This window comes from Mya arenaria, chromosome 11 (assembly GCF_026914265.1).
Source record: "Mya arenaria isolate MELC-2E11 chromosome 11, ASM2691426v1".
NCBI classification, from domain to species: Eukaryota; Metazoa; Mollusca; class Bivalvia; order Myida; family Myidae; genus Mya; species Mya arenaria.
In genome coordinates, this window is record NC_069132.1 from 11728101 (window position 1) to 11737869 (window position 9769).

The 9769-nt window shown below is 34.5% G+C and overlaps 2 protein-coding genes across 2 annotated transcripts in view; one reads left to right on the forward strand and one right to left on the reverse strand.

The window, feature by feature from the left end:
• The window catches only part of LOC128208323 (serine-rich adhesin for platelets-like), a 49308-nt gene extending 48126 nt beyond the window's left edge, over nucleotides 1–1182 (forward strand). Inside the window, exons 53-55 of the mRNA XM_052911882.1 lie at nucleotides 164–727; nucleotides 846–875; nucleotides 1068–1182. Of these exons, the coding sequence (XP_052767842.1) occupies nucleotides 164–727; nucleotides 846–875; nucleotides 1068–1081 (608 nt within the window). The 3' untranslated portion in view covers nucleotides 1082–1182. The remainder of the gene's footprint in view (nucleotides 1–163; nucleotides 728–845; nucleotides 876–1067) is intronic.
• LOC128208888 (uncharacterized) lies at nucleotides 872–4147 on the reverse strand. The gene is made up of 8 exons (XM_052912569.1): nucleotides 4088–4147; nucleotides 3268–3405; nucleotides 2939–3025; nucleotides 2724–2792; nucleotides 2490–2501; nucleotides 1835–1965; nucleotides 1541–1580; nucleotides 872–1295 (listed from the first exon to the last, which is right to left on the reverse strand). Coding segments are annotated over exons 2-7 (438 nt in total). The 5' UTR covers nucleotides 4088–4147; the 3' UTR covers nucleotides 872–1295; nucleotides 1541–1579.
• Nucleotides 4148–9769: the final 5622 nt, after the last annotated feature.

Sequence of the window (9769 nt, forward strand, 5' to 3'; positions counted from 1 at the left end):
TTAAACTCGTGCCCACGAGTAAGTATCGCAATCTTTACACCTAACCAGTATAAAACATCCGTATTACTAGTATATACGCAATTCAGCTTGAAATGAACACTTCTACAAGCAATGTCATTAAACATGTCCTTTTCAAGAACGTATATTTACACTTAACTTTCAGCGTGCGGGTTTGTATCGAAGGCAGACATCGTGTTTATTCTCGACGCCTCCTCTAGTGAGGGCTCCCTCAACTTCCACTCTCAGCTGGACTTTGTCTCGAGGGTCGTTAACGACTTCCAGGTCGGGCCTCACAACGTGCAGATTGGTGTTCTTACGTTCTCCGACCAACCGCACCTCGCCTTCAAGTTGAACCAGCACACTTCCAAGAACACGGTGCTTGACGCTATTCAGAGGGTACCGTACATTCAGGGGCTAACTAACACCGACCAAGCGCTGCAGTACGCCCGAACCACCATGTTCACGAGCGCTGGCGGCGCCCGAAATGACGCGCAACACTATGCCGTCGTGTTGACGGACGGCGCGTCTTCCAACTCGGCACAGACACTGCAGCAGGCGACCTTTCTAAAGCAGCAGCATGTGACTGTGATCGCTATCGGTATCGGGGATAATCTCAACAAGAACGAGTTGAGCAGTATCGCCTCCGACTCCAACCACGTGTTCACCGTCTCCGACTTTAACGCTCTCCGGACGCTTCAGTCTGATATCAAGGCGGCGGCTTGTGAAGGTATCCACGGTTCACTTAAAGTATTTTATTTCAGTAAGCATAAAACGTCTTTCGAAACTCTTTGCTTAAATATTTCTGTCTTGTGACTCGATGAGACAAATATTTAATATACTTTCAGAGATAAAAACAACGCCAGCTCCAACAGAAAGTATGTTTATATTTATTGTTAGATTTTATTTATAAATAATTATTTGAAATTAATTCACAATTGTATTATTTTACTTCAATCTCCTAACCCAGTATAAGTGCTATTCTTTACAGTATTTAAGAATGCTGGTATCGTTGCCTTTAATAATATTGCAGCTTTAAAAAGTCTCTATAATGAACCATCTTGTTTCAGCGGTCATAGGTTGAAACATTGGAAACTCCCGTTACTGGTAAGTGTGGCAACATCGGACCAGTTCATTATAATCTATTCTGTATGCTAAACCAATAAACCACTTCTTGTTTCTGCATATATTGTTTTTTACTCAGCTAAAACGTTTCTTTTTTCTGTTGGAACAAATTCCTCGGTGTTCTAACGTCCGCGTCCAATTACGCGGATACAGTAAATGAGATTGCGCCTCTCCTGAAAATTTCAATATTTCATAAAATGTTTGTAAGAACGTTTGTATTACATAATTTTCAGAAATGCATCCCAATCTAAATGTTTCATATCAAAATGTTTGCCATCATTCACTAAGTTACTTTAATTAATGTATTACAATTTTTTTTCAGAGATGCAGAGTGAAGACATTTCAAAATTAACAAAATAATATATTTGCTTGCAGCATTTTCATGAAAAAAATGTTATTAAAGTTAATAGTTGCCTACTGTTGTTAGATTTCTCTGTGTATCCATGAACATCGTTGATCTGAAATATATCATAAACATGCCATTCATAACAGTATTTCGAAACTATTCCTGCTATATTTGAGCAATATATATATATATATCATCTTCCAATGCTGTGAATTATAATTATGTTATTTTCTATTCATTCAATATACAAGTGTATTTCATGATAGAAATCCTCTGGTAAGTTGCGTGGTTTGATCATGGCAGTTTACTTTAACTTCAATGAAATGTTTTGGAATAATATCAATGGTTGCTACGAAGACTGCGCACCATTTCCGGTGAGAAGCGGCAGCAGTAAGCTGGAGGGGTGCCAGGACGCGAGGCGTGCAGGTCTCAGCAATGTATCCGCCGGAAATGACCTCATCCAAAATCATGTACACCTTTTCGTAGTTGTACACGAACTGATTCAATGTTAAGAGTGGGTGTGATGACAGACGGGCGATACAAAAAATGAAACAATACTCAATAGCGACATGAAGCGCACGTCAACACAAGTCGCTAGTCTGTTGTTGTTGTTTTTAAATCGAAAAAGGGGGCATAACTCAATAATTATTCAAGTCATAGTTGCGTACCTTGCTGTACATGTGTCTGAGCAAAATGTGAACCAAGTTCATTCAATATCTTTGCGATTAAGAGTTATGGTCAATGTTAGCGTTAGATGCACAACAACGCCGACGCCAACAACGACGACACCAACGCTAAGACGACACCTGTCCTTTATTTCTTCGAAAAACAGACGAGCTAACAATGCATTTTAAACAAGTTATTTTTATCATGAATTATTTAAAAACAATATTAAAGAATTGGGTTATAGGATGATATCCCATTCCTAATGAGGAACAGAAAATGTTCCAACTCGTTTACTGGTTTATTAAACATTACTAAACTATTGATACGGCTGTGTAGTTTTCGGAATAAAGGATACATGAAGCTCAGTCTGAAAGAATAAAACATCATTGTGACAAACAGACAAATGATGATTAGTAATAAAAACAAAGAGGCAGACTGGTCATTATCATTCACATTTAGATTTCTTTACAGTTCCATTTGTATGCAGATGAAGCACACAGGGTGTCGTGTACTGGTATATGTGCATCAGAATTTCTGTATTCATTAATACCTTGGGTAAATAACTGAAATATCCAACACAAACACTTACGAGATTTCCGAAATACTTTATCAGCGTTTCTCCTATGTGCCGAAATAATTCTATAATGGCTAGTTCATTCTGCAAAAAAACAACATAATGAAAAACTATTTGATTCAACTATTCAATAAAAGCTCAAAAGTTTAAAGGTTTGTCGGAAGTATACACAAATGGTGATATTTTCTGCAAAAAACACTGCCCTCGTAGGAAATAACATGAGGACATACCTCATCCTTGGTGATTCCAGCGATAAAGACAACGCTACTGAACTTCTTGTATACTACAGTATAGTCTTCATAATCCACTATGGTACTCTAAAATGTAAAAATACAAATCAAATGCACTATATGAACCTAAGACATGGCAACGCCTAGATATACCATCAAAGTGAGCATTTGCCTTATAATATTGACCTGTCACTTTAAGTTATGACGTATACAGTAATAATGTCTAATGACATACATGTAAAGTACAAAAATCCACTGGCCTCGTCATAATTATATCAAAATAAGTAAATAGTAAATATATATAATAAAGCAAAAACTGTCACATCCACCTGTTTGTCCGAACGGGCGAGACAAAGACGGACCACTGCTTCCTGAAGTTCCTGTTGTGAGGCTCGTGGCACGTGCTCGTAGAATCTCGCGATCAGCACCGCTGCCCCTGTGTTTGCCACCAACAGGTACTTAATCATCTAAAGGAGCAGATATGTTGGTATGTTTAACTTCAAGTTAAATATTTAGTAGACACACTTAACTTTGTATGTTACAGCAGTCTTGCTTCAACAGAAGCTTTGACACATAATCGATATTTTAAAGTAGGATTCCGTAGCAAAAAGCAGACAACAAAACTTGACAGTTAGATCATCACCATGGTATGATTGAATGTTCACTTCAAATTATTATGAGTACAGTACAGTATTTTTGTATAATTTTGATCACCAGTGTTATGTTTTGCTTGTAAATAAAATTTATTGGATGCCTATATATGGGGCGACTTCTCCGTATACATGGCGAAACTTCGTACTGTACTGTAGTCCAAATAATTGTACGTACACGGATTTTTTTCACAATTTTTGATAAGAATCCCGTTTAACACGTCTAGTACTTAGTCATTCTAAAATGCCGTCCATGCTTCTTTTTTTAATGATGGTCATTAAAAAAAAGCCTGGACGGCATTTTAGAATGACTAATACAGTACTGTACTGCAGTGGCGCGAGTATGTGTTGGTACGCCTACTGGTAGTACTCCAGTTACCGTTTACCGACAGTAGTTACATCCAGTCGTATATGTCATATATAAACCGAAAGATCATAAGAAAATGCCCAACAGATCAATTGTTAAGTTTAACCCTTTTGAATAACAATAAACCCAAACCTGTTTTCTTTTTTCTCTCTGACCTATATTTTACTTTCTTTTTAATGTCAACACATTGTGCTTGATTTTTTTGGTAAAATAGTAATCGATTACTCATGCAAAGGTCAGCAGGCTCTGTCAACTGATGTTTTTCAAGCAACAACAGGCCATGTATACGCCAACTTGACGCAATACATGTTCTGTTTCGGGTTGTGTTCGTTGCTGTTAAATGTTTGAGAGAGATAGACCTGTGTCGGTCTACTTGTCACTAAAGGGATATCGTGTTCGAGGTGGAGCAAAAGATACATTCAGCCATTTAGTAGGTGCAAGTCTCGTAAAGAACATACTACAAATGTTTAGTGCTTATACATGTAAATGCAATGTGGAAACGCCCATCCTATGGTATGTTAATGGTGAAAGCAGTAATGACTTATAAATTAGTATAGGCGCCGGAGCCACAGTAGTCGCAGGCCCAAACAGCTGAAGGGGGGGGGGGGCAGCTATTGATGCTTATCTCTTTGATTATAATTAAATTACATTTTAAGCCAACAAATCGCCGTAAATGATGACCTATTCTCTTATCGACCGACGATACGTACTACGCTTTCATGGTGCTCAGAATTGTACAGATAAGACGTCATAAGTTGGTTTGGTAATTTGGGCAACATCCTAGCTTTCTAGAAGTTAAGCGTACAATGTAACTAACCACGTAAACCGGGTAGAATACATCATCATGAGTATTGGACTTAAGAAATAATGGCCATACTAACGATGTTGTTGATAATTTTAACTATTTATGTAATGTGATACATTGCACTGGAAGTTTTACATTGAATCAAGAGCATTTGTTTGGGAAAGCCCTTAAGCCTATGAATACTTTATTATTTAAATGCAAAAATTATAACCTTAAACCTAAAATATTTGGTCAATTATGTGATTCTTTTGTTGGGCCAATATTGAATTATGCCTGTGAAATTTGGGGTTTCAGTAAGTCAAAAGAAAAAGAACGTATACATTAAAAATTTTGTAAGCGATTGTTACAGGTTAAAAAAACATATATAATGCTTCAGTATTAGACTATGTGGGGAAGAAGGTTTTAAACGGGGAATTTTATAGAGAAATCTTTAATTTGACATTAAACTTCAGACAGTACTGATGAATAAGACATAATGCCAAGTTAAACTTTCACATTTATATTACGTACGTTACATCATCAAAACAGTATGTAGCCTGTTTAGACATAATAAATAGATAATGCCTACAATGAGCATTTATCGTCATTTTGCAATCCCATCTATACAGTGCTCTCTGTTCATGGCACAAAAGATAATTACAAATATTATTCAAAAAAACAATCACATATTCTGATGAATTCTCATGTAGAGTACGTTACTTTGTAAAAAAAAAATACGTTACAAACAATTTCTAAAGTAAACAGGACTAGATTTATTAACTTCACACATTGCACATCACAACTCTAATCTGTTATGCAAGATTGAATTGTAACAACAAAACGAACGACCTTTAAATCTCAAGATAAAGAAAAAATACTTATCTGCATATAAAATACTTTTCTTCAAATTTCAATCACATGACTTTACATTTTAACTGGATAAGGCATAACACAACACTCCTAAATGGGTTACATGCTTAAACGGGAATACTATTGCATATGTCAATTGAAGTTTACGTAACCAGTGTTAACAAGAATATCATTAACCATGCAACGGGACAATATAATTGTAATTTTACAAAATATGATAACAGTCTAGAAAATTGCTGTACGCCCTCGAAAAAATGGATTCCTTTACATGTAGTACTCTTGCATTGCATTAAAACAATTTGACATTTGTTTACATTATGTGACATATACGTGACAAATTGTTATGTTCATACATATCACAAATTTTGCATAATTTACGTGAAAAAGACGTCTACACGTTTTCAAAATCATACATTATACTTATTTTTTTGAAGAAAAAAAAAACATTCTTCAATTAATGAAGTCAAGTAACCTAATTTAATGTTCGTAATACTTTTAAAGATGTACTCTTACTCCCATATAAGATTTACCACGAATAATACAAATGTTTTAATAAACCAAAAGGGATTAATAAATGTCGAAAACAATTGTTCTTAAGAAGGATACCGAGTTTATTGTGAAATTAAGGTGCAGATAACACTGTATTTCTACCTTGTGAGTTTATCACAGTAAATCTCAGAAAACTGCGTGTTAAGTAGTGTTTGATAATCGGACTCCATTTGCTTTGGATAATCGAATCGAATCAGACCAAGCATTTCGATTTACTATCGGACAATAATCGAAAGTTAATAATATCAGTAAGCAAAAGTGTTTACATTCCCGCATTTATATAAGAGATTGACCTCCCTTGTTAAAATGAACTCAACGAGAATTTACCGAAAGGAAAAAATGACATTTACTCGTCTTTTACCACAAAACAAAAAAAATATGTAATTACCGGAATAACATAAGCGACATCGATTTTTGACATTCACTATCGATTGTCCCCGACATAGCATTATCAGCGACTTATTAATCGAATGTACTCGATAATCGTTTCATCACTAGTGTTAATATATTAAATGTTACAATCGTGTTGTCAGTAAATATGTTTTCCCAAAATCTATTATTGAGCAGATAGTAAAAGGTTTATCACTCAAAATCTATGTTTGTTATACATGTGTGTATTGATTTTTATTAAGAGTGTCACTTTAACCAAAATGCTCGTAATATAGCAACATCCTGCCTTAGTCTGTATCAGATTCGTCCTCAAATACGATGTCAGTCATGTTATGAAGCTCCACTTCGTCATCGTCTCTTTTATTACACAAACTTATTAAGTGACACTCTTATTCAAAATCAATACATACACATTTATAACAAACATCCATTTTGACAAATAAACCTTTAAGTACTCACTAAATAATGCATTTATGGAAAATATTAATTACTGATAACAAGATTGTAACCCTGTATTTAATAGCAGAAAGCGCAAAATTATATACTGATTGGTGAATGCTAAAAGATTTATTGTGGTCTACTATAGTCTCATAACGTAGAAATACCGTGTTTTATGCTCATTTCTTTCAAATTAAGCTCGGTATCCTTAATAAGAACCATTGTTTTCGACATTTATTTATCTTTTTTTAATATTAAAACAAAATTAGTAATTGTGGTAAATCTTGTTTGAGAGAAAGTTTGCATCTTTAATAACTTCTTCTGAAACAATTTTAACACATGTCCACACGTTTTCTATACCACTTGACCCTTTTATCCAACCATTTCATTCTATATCTCAAAGTCGTAGTAGGTAATTTATACTGAAGTGTTGCCAGACGTACAACTGATAGTTGACCTGATAGTTGACCTGGTGATCATGCATTTTAAGGGGTGCTCTGCAACTCATGTTGATACTGTTATATGAGTATAGAGAGAACCCATGAGAACCTATGTTCTTTTTTTGCAGAATGTGACGTATCTAAATTTGTTCAAATGTGTATATTTTGGTTAACCATTCAGCAGACAAAGCATTCGATTCCTTCAAGAAGTTGACAAAGTTTAGACGGTGAAGCTATATGGAATTGGTTTAAGTCCCTTTCAACGATTTAAAGGGGCGCCATTGTAGTATCACACCTAGTGAAGCTATGAATGGCTATTATTACTGAACAAAAATATTCTCCTTTGTTTTGATCAATTTCATTTCCATTAAAAATGGCCGCTTGTTACTTACACCAATATAAAAAAAACTGGAATACCTCACTCAAACCACTAGGACATCTGGAGATCTAACAACGACCGTGTTAATGCCTGCCTCTTGTTAGGATCAAAACAATGCCTCCTTGTGAAAATTTCAACATTGGCACCTTCAAAACTTGTAAGATTTTAACATATTTCTCTTAGAACAGCAGGGTCTCAAAACAATTCTGCAAAATTGACAATTTTCCATTGGTCGAAAAGTCGGTCTACATGACATTGTAGTCATTGTTGCCCGTAAAAGCCATCCAGTCCGTAGGAGTCTTGTTTCGGGACCAGATATCAAGGATGTTGGCGCAGTTCTTTTTTGCATTCAACTTACTTGAATAAATCAGGGTAATCAACCAGCTTTCTGAATTAATCAGGTACTCATGGTAGGCTTTGAAATGTTGCATTGCCGACAACTAAATGTGTACCATCCTCACATGATTTTAAAAGGCATTCTATCAGCAGTTTCTAAGGACCACGAACCTTGACTGGCCAAGGGAAAAGGGCAGTTTTGTTCACTATTGGGTTGTTCATGAACTCTTTCATAGTTGCCTGGCCCGTTCCATGATTTTAAAATCTAATTAATCTTACAAAATTTAGTATTTTTCGCTTATTTATCAATTTATAGTTATGTTTGTAAACTGCATTTTAATGAATGTTCACGCAGTATCGAGTATGAATTAAAAATATATATTTTAAATGCCTTTTTACAATTTCTGTTGAACAAATACATATCTTTTTATATTATTGTGCTTTAACATTTAATTGATTGCAACTCTATTTGATTTAACCCATTTTCTACATAAAACTGAACATTATATTCAAATCGTTTGTCTAAGTAACGTAATCAAGGTTACGTAGACGTTATAACTGGTTCAAATTAAAAAAAGAAAGAATATGATGTGTGTATAACTAAAGTGATAAACAGTGTAAAGTGTATTCAGTCGTTATTATGCAAAATATAACTAAAAGTAACGTAAACTGCACACGCGTTATCAGAACAATCATAACAAAGTTTAGGGATTTATTGATGAAATCATCTAATACGTAAAAATATGGCATACCTTTTTCATCAAGCCAAATAACATGACTTTATTTTTTATAAGCACTCTGTGTAACATATTATTTATTTAAACAGTAACGTAATTAACACCAGACAGACAGACAGACAGACAGACAGACAGACAGTTTATTTCGACTTGTACAATGTACATCGTCATCAACACATACATCGTATGTTTATACTAGTCAATGTCAACGTGTATGCATAATAACAAACAATGTAATACTAACAAGTATACATAAATACAAAAAACTCATCTATCTAAATCAGAGGATGAACAAATATTACAGTATTAAGTTCTAACATTAATTATCGTGGATCTTACTTTAAGCGAATCTTTAACAAACAGACATAGTTTAATAAGCTCTATTTTATCATTTGATTGCAATAGTTGTAAATATTTAAATACAGGCGGTCTTGTTAAATAGCATTTCTTAATATATTTTTTTTTTCTATAATCATTAAAAGCTTGACACACACAGATAAAGTGAAAATCATCTTCAATGTCATTGGAATTACAACAAAGTCAATATCTTTGGTTTCGAACAACATTATTTCTAGCGTATCTACCAGTCTGAATATGGAGTGGGTGCACAGAGAGTCGTAGTCTACAAACGAAAAATCGTAAACGTTGGGGTATAATGTCTAAATAACTCTCATATTCAAGACTAGTCTTAAAACACCAATTCGCGCGGTATGCATTATTAGAAAACTTTCATTGAACTTATGAACATTGATTTACCATCTTTTATCTCATAAACGATCACTACACATGGAAGAAATAGTACAGATAAAACTTAAAAGTAACTACTTAGGGCAATGTAGTTTAAATGTCCGTTACTCACTTATGCCACCTCCCTCAGAGCGCAAAAAATAT